The sequence below is a fragment of the Batrachochytrium dendrobatidis genome (assembly GCF_000203795.2).
Source record: "Batrachochytrium dendrobatidis JAM81 unplaced genomic scaffold BATDEscaffold_2, whole genome shotgun sequence".
NCBI classification, from domain to species: Eukaryota; Fungi; Chytridiomycota; class Chytridiomycetes; order Rhizophydiales; genus Batrachochytrium; species Batrachochytrium dendrobatidis.
Genome location: NW_006281100.1, coordinates 1,573,240 through 1,589,531, shown reverse-complemented (window position 1 = coordinate 1,589,531; position 16,292 = coordinate 1,573,240). Strand labels below are relative to the sequence as shown.

At 39.5% G+C, this 16,292-nt stretch overlaps 6 protein-coding genes across 6 annotated transcripts; 2 read left to right on the top strand and 4 right to left on the bottom strand.

Annotated features, from left to right (window-relative positions):
* Positions 1-470: 470 nt before the first annotated feature.
* BATDEDRAFT_86340 (uncharacterized protein) lies at positions 471-3,227 on the top strand (the record flags this gene model as incomplete). Its single annotated transcript, XM_006677017.1, has 6 exons — positions 471-678; positions 792-983; positions 1,123-1,493; positions 1,619-1,672; positions 1,749-2,219; positions 2,334-3,227. 6 exons carry the CDS (start codon positions 471-473, stop codon positions 3,141-3,143), a joined length of 2,106 nt encoding a protein of 701 aa, XP_006677080.1. The 3' UTR covers positions 3,144-3,227.
* Positions 3,228-3,427: 200 nt separating this feature from the next.
* BATDEDRAFT_34505 (uncharacterized protein) lies at positions 3,428-5,288 on the bottom strand. Its single transcript, XM_006676768.1, has 5 exons — positions 5,135-5,288; positions 4,917-5,048; positions 4,630-4,826; positions 4,135-4,560; positions 3,428-4,059 (listed from the first exon to the last, which is right to left on the bottom strand). Exons 1-5 carry the CDS (start codon positions 5,235-5,237, stop codon positions 3,499-3,501), a joined length of 1,419 nt encoding a protein of 472 aa, XP_006676831.1. The 5' UTR covers positions 5,238-5,288; the 3' UTR covers positions 3,428-3,498.
* A 524-nt stretch (positions 5,289-5,812) lies between these two features.
* On the top strand, positions 5,813-6,973 carry BATDEDRAFT_32922 (uncharacterized protein). The gene is made up of 3 exons (XM_006676695.1): positions 5,813-6,095; positions 6,295-6,460; positions 6,560-6,973. Exons 1-3 carry the CDS (start codon positions 5,851-5,853, stop codon positions 6,827-6,829), a joined length of 681 nt encoding a protein of 226 aa, XP_006676758.1. The 5' UTR covers positions 5,813-5,850; the 3' UTR covers positions 6,830-6,973.
* A 121-nt stretch (positions 6,974-7,094) lies between these two features.
* BATDEDRAFT_86697 (uncharacterized protein) lies at positions 7,095-7,910 on the bottom strand (the record flags this gene model as incomplete). The annotated part of the gene is made up of 1 exon (XM_006676899.1): positions 7,095-7,910. The coding sequence occupies one exon, from the start codon at positions 7,908-7,910 to the stop codon at positions 7,095-7,097; it is 816 nt and encodes a 271-aa protein (XP_006676962.1).
* A 475-nt stretch (positions 7,911-8,385) lies between these two features.
* On the bottom strand, positions 8,386-10,509 carry BATDEDRAFT_34503 (uncharacterized protein; the record flags this gene model as incomplete). The annotated part of the gene is made up of 4 exons (XM_006676767.1): positions 8,386-9,269; positions 9,358-9,633; positions 9,706-10,197; positions 10,288-10,509. The coding sequence occupies 4 exons, from the start codon at positions 10,507-10,509 to the stop codon at positions 8,706-8,708; spliced, it is 1,554 nt and encodes a 517-aa protein (XP_006676830.1). The 3' UTR covers positions 8,386-8,705.
* A 168-nt stretch (positions 10,510-10,677) lies between these two features.
* Positions 10,678-15,734, bottom strand: BATDEDRAFT_23120 (uncharacterized protein; the record flags this gene model as incomplete). Its single annotated transcript, XM_006676646.1, has 4 exons — positions 10,678-11,730; positions 11,856-14,952; positions 15,085-15,517; positions 15,698-15,734. 4 exons carry the CDS (start codon positions 15,732-15,734, stop codon positions 10,678-10,680), a joined length of 4,620 nt encoding a protein of 1,539 aa, XP_006676709.1.
* Between the last annotated feature and the right edge of the window lie 558 nt (positions 15,735-16,292).

Below are 16,292 nucleotides of genomic sequence, written 5' to 3'. Positions count from 1 at the left end.
TCGAATGCACTGATTTGCTGGCAATTGTTTCATATTGGATTAACACTCGAATCAAACCATTAGAAAACACGTGAACTAAAGCCGAAGTTGAATTACAAAAATGCAATAAATAATCAACATCGAAAAAACAGGTTTTCCCAACTTAGCTATTAGCCAGGATTTCAACACCACTTGCTCATCTTAGTTCTGGCCTATTTAGGTCTTGATTCAGCAATCTATCATTTGTATTCGGGTTTAACTTGATGGACGCTGTTTTTTCCATCTGGCACGATATATCCAGTATAGTTGATCACATCTCGCTGCTTATAAACACTGCCTTGTTTCAACCACTTATAGATACTCCAGACGCTTACTCATCCAATTGGAACGACATCAACAACATCTACACAAACTACGACAAAGTCACTTATTTCTCCTACTTGGCTGTCATAGTCAACTCTATTCGATACTTGTTTGTTCAGTTTATCATCATGCCCATCTCTACCTTCACATTACCACCTACTTGGGTTATGCAGCTCGCTTTGTACGTTGTTGTCGGTGGATTGGGGATCTGGAAACTGGCTGCTCCATATATCCCTCAAACAGATGTTGACAACACATTAGGTCGACGTCGAAATGTGTTCAAGTCTAAAAATAATGGTGCTGACGATAATGATTTACAGTCTCTCAGGCATACAGGTGTGCAAGTTTGTATATCTTAGTCTAAATAGATGCTACTGTGCAGTTTACTCATGACTATCAACAACATGGTCTAAACATTGATTCTATTCATGGTCCTCATAAAACATTAGATGACGAGATTTGGTATCCTGGAGGATTATACAACATGGGAAACACATGTTTCATGAATAGCGTGATTCAATCGCTTGTATCAATGCCTAGACTCGTCAAGTATCTCGAGCAGCGCATTGAGAGCTACTATTTGGACGATAATCCACGACCTGCATTGCCTGTCACCGAAGCCCTATTCGATCTGTCAGAGGGTAATATGCGGATTTATTTTTAAACCCTTTTGATTTACATTGTTATGGTTGTAAATGGTAGCTAGTGAGTTGCTTCAGTGTTGCATTTGAACTATACACTCATATATTTACTTGGTTTACCTATTTGCGTATGTTGCAGCATTGAATGATGCTAGTCCATCTAAAAAGGTATTTCGGCCTCGTGGATTGGTGGATGCGCTAGCTGGGAGTAAAGGAAATCAAAACCATCTTCTTGGATACCAACAACAGGATGCTCACGAACTCTTTCAGTTTGTGTCGAGTTTCCTTACCAAAGAAGAACAACCCATTGTTCCACACATGATCTCATCATTTGCTGATATATCAACTCTTCCACAGCGATTACCCCTAGTGAATGGAGCTGTCCTTGGCAATTTTATCAAAGCCTGTGTTAGTGGCAATTTTGTATACTTACCTAGACGAGTTTTAATGCGCAGTCCCTTATCAGGTCTTTTAGCTAGTCGGATTTGCTGCCATCAATGTGGTTACAAGGTACATGCATTGTTTGAAACTGGGAGGCTGCTTTCAGTCGTGTTCAATGCATAATGTATTTTCCTATTAAAAACAGCACTAATTAACAGTACGTTTAATATGGCTACACTATTGGCACTAATTAGTCACCATTACGGCACGACATTTTTGATAACCTGTCGCTGACGGTTCCTAGCGTGGTATGAATGTATCATTAGTGCTGTTTACACGTATATAGCATTTGGCTTACTTTAGTTTTATCTTTATATTACCCAGCCATCATGTACGCTGGAAAGGATTATTGAAAACTACGTACGAATAGAGTCTATTCATGGCTATATTTGTGATCGATGCTCATTGTTTGCTACCGCCAAAAAACTCGAGCAAGATTTATCACGTTATGAAATGAAACTAAAGACTAGCACGGAGGCATCTGTGCAAGACATATCCAATATGGAACATAGTGGTATTGAGAAATATGTATCAGGAGCAAAGAAAAAAGCATATACTAGTTCGGATAAGAGAAAAAAAAGAAAAAAAGGGAAACCGACTGGCACACCTTTGGGATCTGAATCTTCTAGCTCCACTTACACACCCATTTCTTCACCATCAACTCAAAACGAGTCTTTTAAACCCTTGGCAACTAGCATGCAACACATACTAACAGCAGCTCATGTAGATCAATTGCGTCGCGATCTGTTGTTTGTCACTGATGCCATCAAGGAACAGAAATACGATATAGTGCTAGTACGTAACATCATGCATGACTGTCATTTGGTTATATAGTTTAAACTCATTGGGCTGTTTGAGCTAATTTGGATACTTGCATTTATCATTGCATGTTAATGTATACCCTTGTAGCCCCAAACTGTCAACAAAGTCAAAATTGCATCTCCCATCTCTACCAAGCAAATATCTATTGTGTTTCCTCCACCTTGTTTATGCTTGCATATGCAACGTTCAGTGTATCTCCCAACTGGGCAGTTGATAAAGAACAATTCAAGAATTGTGTTTCATGATATACTCGATCTAAACAGTCTTGTTGGCATTCCATCGCGCTCTAGTACGAGTGTAGCGCGTATGTTGTCGATGATGAAACACAATACAGTGGTTGAAAAGCATTGTGCTGATAAGACTGGATCAGACGATTTGTTTTCTGATACTACAGAGTCTTTATCGACCGATCTAGAAAGTCCAAGTCTTGAAAATGCTACTCACACCGCGCTTCCATCAGTAACCTCTCTAGCTGGACGTTTTGATACACCTCAACTAGATACCCATATCGAATCAGACCCGAGTCATTCTACATCTTTGTTGGATCAATGTGTTGACACTCATTTGGATCATTCTAGTGTACTTTCCACTCATGATACAACGAATCGAAACCCTGTTTTTGTCGAGTCGAATACCACTGATGTAGATATCCAGCCACGTCCATTTGTGTATCACCTCAAAGCCGTTATTTTGCATTATGGCAGTCATGACTCGGGACATTTTGTAACCTATAGGACATTTCAAATGCCTCCTAGCTCTACACATCCTGATCAAGCCGGACCTAATGTATGGTTTAGAATTTCAGATGACCGTGTGGATCTTGTAAGTGATGTAGAAGGAGAAGTATTTGGGCATGGTGGTCAATATGCATATATGCTTTATTACGAACGGCGATAAATCCAAATGATGCTCCATAGGTTGTGGAAAGGTGTACTATTATATTATTATGTGTTTTGCGATATCATTTAATCGATATTTTCAATATAAATTGATGTTTGCCTTGGTATTGGGTTCTATTTGGTTCATCGCGTTTATTGAGGTTGGTGACTAACGGATTGGGTAGGTTCAAGTCCTGAGCTTATATTAGAAATCCATTCAATCGTGTGTTGGTAACAGTGGTAATTCATAATACTCGCTGCTCTACATACTGGATACACATTCAAACATGAGCCAGAACCAATAGTTGTATAATATATATTTAAAAAAGATGTGGTGCTCGAATAGAAGCAGTAAGTAGTTACAAGGCAGTCCATTAAAACAGATTTACAATCGAACTATGGCTATTTGGGTTTGAAGATACAAAAAATTGAGGTGGGTTTAAAGTACAAAGGTGGTGACAAACGTGTGAGCAATGATGTGATAGTATTGTCATAGGAGGAGCAGTTAAAGCACAAGGCGAAACGGAAATCAAATGAGAGCAAGTATGAGGCGAAGTTGAGCATTGAGAGCATGAATTTGAGGAATGAGTGCACCGTTTTGATGAGTACGACAACACGCTGGGTTCAGCATTATACATCGATTGTTTAGATTGCTCATCAATAAGAGCAAGTAAAGGATCAGAAGTACAAATGGACGAAGTTCTGGAAGATATGCATGTTTGTGTGATTGAATGGTGTGCATTGAGTTGAGTTGAGATAGTATTGGAACTACTTGCAGATTCCGAGTTGGTTGATGAGCGCGACTGGATATATGGTTTCTGCAACTCCAACACTTTGCTTTCCGCAATACTTGAAGTAAGACTGGCTTTGCGAGCATCAGAAAAAGACGTTGTAGATTGATTTTGAAAAAGGTTTTTAACAGAGTAGATAAAGACCTATACATTATAAACAGCGCAATGGGTTAACAGTCATTCAATCAGTCATGATTGGAAAAGCAGTTGATGACCTACCAAGGCACCACTAAATTCGAGTGAAGATAGAGAAAATCCAACACAATAAAAGATCTTGCGACGAGCAGGAATATGATAGTAGAATATAGCACCAACAGCAGCAATGATAAACGAGATCCAAGCCACAGTGCACAATACACACAAAGCGATCATTACGTTTTGCGTTGTTTTTTGAGTCTGAATCTCTCTTTTAATTTGGGTCGATTTCATCAAATTGGTAATGCGTTGGCGTGCAGAGAACATTTTGATGGCAAAAGTAAACGAAAGGACGGTATCGATAAAGAGCGCATAAACAGACCAGATGATCAGACCTATCATATGAACTTGCATACTAATCATTGATGGCCAGATGGCTGGACCTAAAATTCCCACTACAACCGCAGCGCATACCCATACTAAGCAAGTAAGGACGATAAAGAAGGTATCCTACATTCGATACTAGAGTTAGCACATGTCGATTGGTTTCAACACCATGTATTGTGCCCAACAACTTACCCATACGGCAGGATAAGAGATGATGTTTTTGATTACACGGAATCTTAGTTGCACCAACAGCAAATAGATAAACGTGGCAGTTACATACAAGACATTATGAGTCACAGTCAGAGTTACGATCGTGTTTAATCTTATCGAGATTTCGTTGTCTGTGAAACTAAGTAGGGAGTCAGAAGTTGACGTAAGACCCGAGTCAACTGTTGATATATCAGAGTATTAGACAGTTTGAAAATGAAAAGTTAGAAATGTAAGATGATATTCATCAAAGAGGGTTAGGGACAACTTACGCATCAAGGGAATATATGCTATTGAATAAATAATCATTGAGAATGCCAGCACCACATTGAATCCGGTTTTCATGGAAATAGCATGACGTAAACCATAAATAGTGTTGCATACTTGAATGGTGAGTCCAATAGCTAATGCAAATGAATTAGGCGTTATGGTTAATATCACTGCCAAAAGAATGCACGAAAAAACTTGAACTACAAGCCAATGAACATACCTATAATAAGCTGCTCAACCACAACTGTTGTTGTATCACCATTTATCAAGACATCGGGCAGAGATTGTTGAGTGGAGTTGTTTTGAGGCAAAAATGAAGACATTTGAAAGTTATAAATATAATGCACAATAGTATAATCAATTTACAAATAGAGGATGCTGCTGAACTGTCAATCAAAAATAAAGGAATGCAGACATTCTATTTCAATGGAATCAGGATTAGCTAGCACGCTGAGAAAGACGAGTGCGGACGTGAATGAAGCGCCATTTTTCTACATTCAAACTTTAGACTGTATGGCAACGAGCAGTTTGGTAGACAAGCAAACATTGGATCGAATAGCTGCACACATTGAAAATGGGTTAGCGCCACTAATTAGTTTTATGGAAATGGTCAAGATTGAATAGTGGCCCGACAGACGTAGAATGGCATGCATTTTGGAAAGTTTAATTGTTTTGATTGAAACCAGCAATCAAGTTGATTGGGATTGCCATTGGAACAGACTTGTGAAATTTAATAATTATATCGCACAGCACGATTGCAGCGTATCCACGCAAGAGTGTTCATATGGCATAATGCTAGTCAACCAATCATTTCATGAAACCAACTGTTTATTATATAATTTGACATTCTTGTTTAGAGCTTTACGTGAATACTTTCAGCTTGCAATGCTATACCTTGCTCGTTTTGGAACCGACAGTCAAGGAAGTCGTTGGGTTATGCAACAGCTTTTTATTTTACTGCTGATTCTCTCTAATAGTTCAGGTCAAGTGCCTGCCCCAACAACCGTTGCTGCTCCAGCACCCAATGCAACTTCTGCGCCTACTGCTGCCTGCAACCCATTCATACAAATGTGTCCTGGCGCAAACTGCACTACAAATAATCAAGGCAACGCATACATTGCTGTGAGCTCACCCAACGCATCCGTTTACTTTTATACTGGAACTCCAGTGCTTGTCAACTGGTGAGAATTTTCTCGTCTACCATCTACAGAAAATAGACCTGCATTTTTATATTCAAGACCATCCTGCCAATGGTTCCAGTCGTATCCCATTTGTCTTTACACATTGCATTTATAAGCCATTTCTACAATGTCATGATTAATTATCTAGATAATTAACCAAGTATCATTTTAAATCGTATTGCTTGGCATTATCATATAGGACTTACTCTGCAGATACAGACCGAGCTCAATTTCCTGCAAAATCAGTTTCCATTTATTATCAGAGTGCTACTGTCACTCGCACTTGGACATTATGGACTACAGTCCCTGCTGCCAATACCACATTTATTGGAACCATCCCAAATGCTCCTGCCAACAGCTATAATGTAAATTACCATTGAATGCAGTCTGCTAAAAACCTCATTTTTTACCACCAGTCTAATACTTTTTGATGCATTGTCGCTTTATTGCTTTTACCCGTTTAGTTGCGTATCGTTGCTGATAACGTTGATCCCACTGGACTGTCTGGAACCCCCGCATCTTGCTTCAATACTGGATTTCCAAGAATGGGCATTGCTAGTTTTAGACTGCTTGTTTCTAATCAAATCCCAGTCGCCAAGTCAAACCCGTTTCCACCCAATACTGCAACCAATGCTGCATTTGAGCCAGCTTCCCCAGTATCAACCAGCATGGCTGCAATTCTACTTCCATTACTGGCTGCACTTGGAACCATTGGATATCTTTCTTTTGTATGATCCATGTTTATTTTACACGATGGATCTATCTTGGTTTAGTATATACATCATTAAGCCATACAGTCATCTCCTAGACACTTTAACTGTTATGAATAGGTTATCTTACAACCCAAACTTGTTTTTTCGTATAAAGTCTTGTCAATCTCATTGCTTTTATTGATGTTTATGGAATATTAAAATATGACATATTATGTGGTAGTAATAGTGAGAAACAGGATTATTTAGATTCGATTGAGTTTATATCAATCGAGTCTAAATAAAAGTATTATCCGAGTTTATTTGAATTTGATACTTTTTCAACAAGTCGGTCTAATGCCTGGCCAATAACCTGCAAGTCAGATGGCGCTGATAGTCTATGATCTGCATCCTTGATCAAAGTAACAACAACAGATGAAGTAGTATTTAGTAAAAGAGCGACATGGGCCGACTGCTCCCAACTTACGTCGACATCACACATTCCATGAATAAGCTCAATAGGACAGTTGATTACAGTATTTTTGACTAAAAGATGTTCACGACCACTGTTTAAAAGCTTTCGATGTATGGGATACCCATTAGGGTCGTATCGAGATGGTCTCATCCAAACTGATCCAATTTCTAGTGGTATTTCCTTGAGCAGTCGTTCTGTAAAATTGATACTACCTCCAACCCCAATGATCCCAGATATGGCAGATGGGTGGTCATAGGCAGCAACCAGGAGCGAAAGCCACAAACCCATACTGGATCCAACCAAAATCAATGGACTGGCAGGGCAAATGGTACTGTGTTGACCAGTTACTTGTTCCACTACAACTGCCAGATCAGATCTCCATTGACCAATCGTGCAGTCTTGAAATGCAACTGAAGAATCACCATGACCAGCATGATCATAAGTGACAAAGTGGAATCGTTGTTGAGCACACCAGTCTTCCAAATATCTGGCTTTTTTAGAATTGGTAAAGGTAGATCGAAACCCATTTACAAGAAGAATGCATGGACGACCAACTGGTAGCAATTGAGGACTTCCCAACGTAGATACAAGCTGACGGCCACAGGAAAGTGCATATTGTCCAGATCGAGCAATCTCGAACCTTTCAAGCATTCAAGTATACGCAATCAAAACGGTTTTGATGAATGAAACCAAAGATATAAAAACGCATTTTTTAGCATTTGGAAAGGGTTAGCCAAAATAGTTTATCTGAACCATTTCAATCGTATATTAAAATAAATTAAAATGTGCATCAACATGAAGAGATGGAATGAGAAATTACCAGCAACCATCACTCTTGCTGCTGTTTTGTAAGTATTGGTAGATTGTTGATTTGAATGGCATGATCATCGATTGTGTTTCCTGTACCACAGTGACAATCTGACTTGTTGACACGACCTGTTTGCTCAACGATCTACACTACCACCTGCTTGTAATCCATTTATTCAAACATGTCCAAATACCAATTGTCAACTAAATACTCCCATTTTGGTCAGCTGGTGAGTCAAACTTGCTCTAACCATCTCCCACTGATTTACCTGCATTCATACAGTTTGCATCATTTTCAGAACACAATGTCCATGAATTTAATGATTTTATCATTCCACAAAACTGTTTATTATGTATTTTGGCACTTTATTTAGTGTTTCATTTTATGCAAATACGGCTATAATATACAGCTAACAAAAGGGTAACTCGGTTTTGACTGTCACGACTCGTGCATAAATGAAGCATAACCAGTTGTCAATCAAGTTTTGTTCAACCCTAATTCAACTGCAGCGTATTTTCAAACATGATGCTTTGGAAATTGAAATGATAGTAAATTGTTGCACTGCAGGTACAGTTATTTTTTTGTGATTGGCATAGACCAATAGTTTGATTGTGTCCAGATCGCATTAATTAAAACTGTTATGGATGATGCTGGGGTGGGTAAATAACGTTGGAAGTAGCGTTTCCACCAAAATTATGATTTACTGGAGTGTCGTGAGTAATTCCACTAGATGCTGCTGGTGCATACGGTTTCACCGGGTTGTACCAAATGTTGGAAAAGACTAATGGCGCGGAAGCCTGTAAAGGATTGTAATACGCAGCAGGTTGAGTGATGGGATGCTTCGAATTACCTTCATGACTACCACCACTTCCTTGACTACTGGTTTTGCTATTGTGACGTTGTCCATAAGGTTGCGATGGATTGCTATACATCTGCTGCATAGCAATAGGGGCTCTCTTCATACTTGCCGCTTCAGGTAAAACATTCATACCATTTGCATTCATCGAATGTTGAGAAACAGTCGAATCGTAAATGTTTGACTCGTAATTAACTGTAGGTGGAGGACGTTGAATTCCAGCATAGTGCAAAGACGATTTATCAGAATAACTCGCAACACTCTTGGATCGAACATTTTGGCTTTCGTCAGACTTTTCTTTTACTTCATCCCATCGTTGTAGTGGAATCAATGATGGATCAAATGTCTATTTCAACAATGATATGAGTGACGTTGCATTTTAAAACTACTTGATATTTTGAATCATCAAATTAGTAAAACAAGATTCAACTCACCTCTCCTGCATCTGCAGCATATGCGGTACTTTTTCCATTGTCGCCAACAACCATGCGAGTGTTTCCCCACGAAAAATCATCAAAATGCCAGAATGCATAGAGAGGAACGTAAAATCCAAATACTGGCATAGCCAAAAGATAAATAATCATCCAGCCTACATGCTGCCATTCACGCTTTAAAATAAAGATGATCATTTGTAGACCGTATATAGTAGCCAGCATAATCAACGAGATGGTCGGAAAACTACCACTGGTATTTGTACACGCAGCATAAATCTATCACAATCAAAACATGTCAGCTTATAAAGTACGTTTGTCAGACTCGTGTAAAATTAGAGCCACACTTACCAGATACACAATGTATATAAGAGCCGATGGTTGTAAAAATGTAGCAAATAGATCCAAAAAAACTACAAATCTCATTGAAAAGCAGCACACTCCACACATATCTGACAAAAACACCAGTTCAAACAGATTATGGACTGTGGAATTGATCCAGCGACGACGTTGTGATAAAAACACGGACCATTTCTCTGGTGCACCAGTACGACACAATGCCCCGCTAGCAAATTTAGTTTTGAGTGTTGGGAAATGTTTTAGCATTATTGTGGTCAAATATCGATCTTCGCCAAGCTCAAGAAGGTTTTTCATGTGTAATGTGTCGACGTTGTTTTCCGAGTAGTCATTGATAACTTGCGGAGATACCAGCAAGGGAATCTGACGACTTGCCGAATTGGATCGAATACGGTACATGCAGAAACATCCTGGAAGACAGGTTACAGTTCCAAACAAAGATTCAAACGCTTTTGCAAGATGGTGAGATATATAGTACTCGTAAACCTGTTTCATAATGTTCAAATCAAGAAATTGTTTAAATACACGCAAATAATAATTCAACACCCAAACATGTCAAAAAATCAAACAATTTACCTGGATCATGGTAACCCATGATTCTTGCTCATTTGCTAATTGCGTTTCGCCACATATACCCATGACTCGTGCATCTACAATCATGGAAGAAACCAGCAAGTTCAAACTATCTGGAAGCACTTCCGTATCTGCGTCAACCATCAAGACGTATTCATATAGACTTGGATGGACTCCAATAATGTTTTTCATGTGATGCATCAGCTCCAATTCAAGCGGCGCCATGGGTGCATTAAAGTGGATTCGGTTGAGGAAACGCATCAAAACCATCTGAGAATCGCGTTTCCCCCTTTTATCAAAAATGTAAATTGACATGCAAGGTTTTCATCACAACAATATAATTAGAACATGAACTGTTTGCCATTAAATAAAGATCAATAGTTGACCCATTTACTATATGCATTTTAGCACTTGCCTGTTTCCTGGACGATTACGTTCAGCTGGTGTTCCTACTTTGATAACAACGATAAATGGAACAAAGCGACCTTCAGTTTCATAGAGTCCGGAATATACTTTGCCCATATTATGCTCTTTTAGACCTGCACCAATACTTTGAAAGCTATGAGTATCTGGATCAATACTGGAATCAACACCAAGAATATCCAGGACAATACGCGGTGTGGGTCTGTCATTACCAGCACCAATAATCATGCCGTCACAAACAATGAAAAGCAGTTTGTGTTTGTCATCATACTGAGTACGTGCAATGGAATCAATTGTCTTTTTAAGGCTCGTTTCATCTTCTGTATAGCAAGGAACTTGGCAAATAACAAATTTGGAATGACTTTCTGGAACGACCTTGCTGGTCAATTGTAATGCTCCTAGAAATTTAAAACCAATGACTGCAACCATGATCACAGATGCTGTCAGCATAATGTAATTTGGAAGTACACATTTGATGCTATCTCGTGTATCTACAGTTCCAGTCATAAACAAGTTGTCCATGCAGGTTTTGAAATTAGCAAAAGCAACAGGTCCGCCAAATTGAGGTTTTATCAGTTGATTCAAGGTAGAGGTTGCATCACGACCAGCCATTGAAGTTTTGCTAAATGCATCAAATACTTGCTTGACAAGTGGACCAAAGAAACCTGGACCATCTCCCAAGGCACCAACATTGCTTGCATCATAATATGTAGAAATGTCATAAACGCGACCCCATGCTACAATCAGCTTGTGATTTGAATCAGATGAGGTGAAGGATGACATCCAGTCGCTCGATCGTGCAACTTGTCCTTTTTTCATATATGTCATGGCGCCAATATAATCTGGTGGAGGAACACTTGGATTTTGACCATTCGTATGATAATACCACGTTTGAGGTGTGCCTTGGTTATTACGCTGGTAAACACTATCCCATCCAGCAGGAAGTCTCATATTTGGACAGTATTTTTGTGGAAGGTTAGCGGGATAAAACATTGCGCTGACATCTCTTCCAAGTACAGTGCTCTAAACACAATAAAAACAAAAATCACACAAGTCAGATTAAAATCAATCATTAACATAATAGCTCACATGGGTATACTTGCAAACCAAAAATTTCAAAAATAAATATTTCGAATCAATCCACTTACAACAAATGCGGCACTTCCAATAAAAGAGCTACTAGTTTGTACATGCGATTTGACAATGTCTTTGATATCATAATAATTTCCATTGATGATTACATATGCATCGGTTAAGCTATTATGAGTGCTTACTTCACCCTCGGAAAGTATATTTTGTTTAGGACATAAAACCTGTCCAAGACCAACAATTAAAAACAGCATTGTGGCACACATGAGAAATATCAAAGTACACAGAGCAACTTTTTCACGCCATGCAATTTGTACATCGGGCCGACGTTTCCCAAATAAACATGAAATCAGACATGTAGGAATCCACCATGTTAAACTCCATGTACAACACAGCCAAGATTTTCGAGCAAATGTGCGAGGTTTAGGTGGAGTCAAACTGTTCTTGTTTTCTGTTTTGTGGGTTTTTTTGATCGCACCAACAGAGCCAGCTTTAGCAGATCGCTCCTTTGTATCCACGAGCGGATCATTCAGATGTCCAAGCACAGTGTCGGAATTAGTAAAGGATCTGCGCACTGTCTCGTGAGAAATAGATCCCATTTTGTCCTTTTCATTCGCTGCATAGGTAAAATCATACATTGATTCAATTTCATATGGATCATCTTCTGTTGGTTGCATAGAAGTGGTTGATACGGCCATGGAAGCAGTTTTACGATATCTCCATTTTTTCTGCTGGTGTTTGTTATCCGAGGTTTTTTGAATGAGTTTTTCTGTAGGGTTGTTTTCATAATTTCCATCGTCAGAAACATCACCCAACGGCTGCTGATTAGACTCGACAGAAATGATGTGTGAGTTTTTAGCAAGAGATGCTCCATTATTTTCAGTTGTTTCATGTGTCAAAGGCATGCCTACAGCACTTTGCTCAAGCAACAAGTATCCTGAATTGATGGCACTGTAAAATCGGCGTGATCCTAGTTCTGTAAAAAATACATGATGATCTCCAACAAAAAACAAATCGTCCGTTATACCAATGTAACGCAATGAATTTAGTAATTCATGAACAGAATCTTTGGCGTGGGTTGTAAGCCTGCTATCAGAAACAGCGTGACGAGAGTTTGGAATATTCAAAGATTCTATTTTGGACCAGAGAGTTTCAAACGGCATGACACATGTGTATAGAGTGCACATGGAATTAGCAATGGCGTCCAATTGAAGAGCTTGAACTTGTCGAGTAACTTCATCCACGTCAATACCAGTTGATCGCGCATTGGAATTTGGACAAATATGCATAGCAAACCACAGATTTGTATCTAAAAAACTGTCCAAAAGATCATCCATTGTTAGTTGGGTTTGAGACAGCAAAAAGTTTTGTTGTGAATCAAGAGATGCAGCTCCATCAGCCAAGGTGGATGGGTTCATCGAGGCAACTAAACTATTGGGGCGAGAGACTAAATGAGATTGTCGGTTTGCCATTGACATATCAGCGTTCAATATACTAGGTTCCATCATAAATGACATGGTTTCATTAGTCGCGTCTTTGTCATGACCAGTGTGAGAAGATACTGTATGAGGTGCACCAAGTCGAATCGTGTTACGTTTTCGAAGCGTAGATGGACGTCTAGATGTCATTAAACTCAATCGCGCACGCAAAAGGGTAATTCGGTTTTTAGGATGGAGATCTACAGCAATAGAACGCTTGGAAAACAACTGTCTGACAAGAGAAAATTGAGCAGCTGGTTGGTCCATGGATCCACAAAATAGTGAAATAAAATCAGTCGAGATATTGGTACTTGCTGACAAGTCATTATAGCCCACACTAGTAGCAATAGAACCATGTGTATAAGACCCAGCTGTTGTGGGTTGAAACACCTCGTAGTTTACAACACCATTGTAATGGCGAATACCAAACTGTTTTCGTGGCGAGGTGTAGGTGATTAGTTTTGGATCTTCACAGCTCACACTAGCAATGCGTTCCAAGATGTTAATACTGTTGGCAGTAGATGAACCTGCTCCAGGCAATCCAGAGGTTTCTCGTCGAATATATTCGTTTTGAAGAATAGAGATGACACCAGTGGCTGGTGCAGCTAAAAGATGTAACACGTCGCTATTGGAAACCAAAGATAATGCCGAGTTAGTGCGCGATCTTGGTGGTATCTTGATGGCATGTTCAGCCACAAGCCTATCGGTAGCGGCTGTAAGTTGTGACACCACAAATCCTTGAACACGTTCGGCAGCATAGTTGGATACCAAGCGAGCCAGGCATTTTCCAAGTCCAGGCGAAGATGTTTGGATGCCTTGAAAATCGACAACAGAAATATAACGTGTCCATTCAGACTCCTCTTTGCAATACTTGGTATTGATTTGCTCAATAATCCATTGAAAAAGCAGCGAATAAAGAAGTTGTGCAAGTGTATCCCTTTGACGAATAGCTCCATCGACATCAAGAATCATGGTGCAAAGTTCACGGCCAACTGCTCTAGTTTCAAATGTAAGTGTTGATAACAAATGCTCAGGCTTGAGACCGAGTAACGTGGCAGCAATCTGAACATGTTGGTAGTTTTTGGCCTCGCATGCTTGATTTGCATAGTCAGAAGTACGAACAAAATTGATGTTGCCAAGATGCAAGATACCAGCCAAAAGCTGGAATATATCCATATGAGCCTTTTTAGGAATTCCCAATGCTTTGAGGTGATCTACCAGTCGATTAAGATTTTCAGGATCAAAGTGATGCTGATGTGAGAGAATGGCCGGTTTGGACTGTACACGATTTAGGAAATAAAAATGAGATGCTTCTGCCAAATGAAATTTGGTTCGCATATCTTGATCGGCACCAGACAGGAGATAATAAAACACGTTAAAGTTGGCATGAGTATGGCTTGCATCAGTAACTCGCTGTTTTTGCAGGTTGTACGCGAGCAGTTTAACGCCCACCATACTGCCATCATCATTAAACTGATACTCTGTATATCTTGAAAAATGTGAGCCGTTAATGTTCTGCGGAGAAACAGCATTGCCAAATACTGACAAGACATGGTCCAGCTTGATTGCAGCCGAATGAACTTTTGGCTTTTTAGTAGCCACAGTATTTCTTGAAAGATCGCTCAGATGACGAGCAATCAGTCGTCCCGATTCAGATTTACCACTATTGGAATTACCACTAAATTGATATTACACACATGGCTGGTCGGTTAGTACGGATGGAGTATGCAACAAGACTTTGCTCACATGCATCTAGTCTGGTCTTCATCATTGCTATGGTTGACCCATTCCTGCACAACTGTCTGCTTACCAAAGAAAAATGCATTGATCTTGCTTGTCATTCAGGAGATGTACAAATGCCGAGCCAGCCAAATCAAAAAGGTGAGGTTCGACCACAGGAGTAGACAATGATGGGATTAGCTCAGGAGGTGAAGTAGATGGTTTATTCAGCAGTGTGAACCCAAGAGACTTTGTTTTTGCCGCTCGGTCTTTGGACAGCTGTTCAACGATGGTATCTGTAGTAACGGCAGTGAGTACAGGAACAATAGGTCGAGCAGCTACTAGAACGCTGTCCCCAATCCAAGTGTAGGATGCTTTGTCACTGTGTAGCTTCTGAACAAGAATGTGACTGATACTGTCTGTATCTACTATTGGTTTTGAATTCGCTTCATTCGGCGGAATACGATGTAATGACAGATCACACACAGTATTCGACATGGATTTATTGCTATTAGCAACCGGATCTGAATCAATTCATTACAATAATATGATACATTATTAGTTGATATGGATTTCACTGGATTGGAGATGCATTGCAAGCATATTGGATGGTAGCAACCCATTGATTGATATAGAGTGAGGGATTTGGATAAATCTAGGTTTATCTATCGCTCTAGCATTTGAGGGTAACAAAGGGATCTTACACTTTCCAACCGGCGGTTTACGTCCAGGTCTCGTCATACTATGCAACAAGTTTAGTTTATCTTTGAATTATAAACGACTGTTGATAATTTATGGTTGCCGGACTGAATTAGATGAATACAAATTGCGATGGCTTGAGGATGACGAATTGCACTTTTGATAGATTTAAGCGGGGAAATGTAGAGGCCAAGTGGAAGCTTCGTTGGGTAAGAGATGGATAAAAGTAAATATCATGCAGCTAAAGCTGCTTTATTGCTTAATGAAGAACTTGAGCGTTGTAATGATCCCATTAATTCATTGCTAAATATCAGTAATTGTCGGAGTCGACGGAACGCGACTGAAGTTGTGGCACTTGCGGTTGGCTCTACAGCATCAACTCCGCTCTTCAAACTTATTATTCAAAGTGTTACCAATCATTTTGGTCATAGAATGTTCTATCAATAAAATCACAGACGTTTTTTTGGAGTAACAGCAGCCAATATTTAGCTCAAATAGTCGCGGGTTTATTATGCAATATTGATTGGGTTTATCTAAAACAATGGCGAGATACTAGTACTTGAGCATGTACATTCAATCAACTCATTTTGTTTTAAAAGC

Bases quoted from the DNA above. Each gene is read 5' to 3' on its own strand.
- BATDEDRAFT_32922 (XM_006676695.1), top strand. From the start codon at position 5,851: ATGCAACAGCTTTTTATTTTACTGCTGATTCTCTCTAATAGTTCAGGT. The intron at 6,096-6,294 runs GTGAGAATTTTC...ATTATCATATAG, and splicing joins ACTCCAGTGCTTGTCAACTG to GACTTACTCTGCAGATACAG. The intron at 6,461-6,559 runs GTAAATTACCAT...TTACCCGTTTAG, and splicing joins CTCCTGCCAACAGCTATAAT to TTGCGTATCGTTGCTGATAA.
- BATDEDRAFT_34505 (XM_006676768.1), bottom strand. From the start codon at position 5,237: ATGTCTTCATTTTTGCCTCAAAACAACTCCACTCAACAATCTCTGCCC. The intron at 5,049-5,134 runs GTATGTTCATTG...CATTTGCATTAG, and splicing joins GGTTGAGCAGCTTATTATAG to CTATTGGACTCACCATTCAA. The intron at 4,827-4,916 runs GTAAGTTGTCCC...ATATATCAACAG, and splicing joins AGCATATATTCCCTTGATGC to TTGACTCGGGTCTTACGTCA.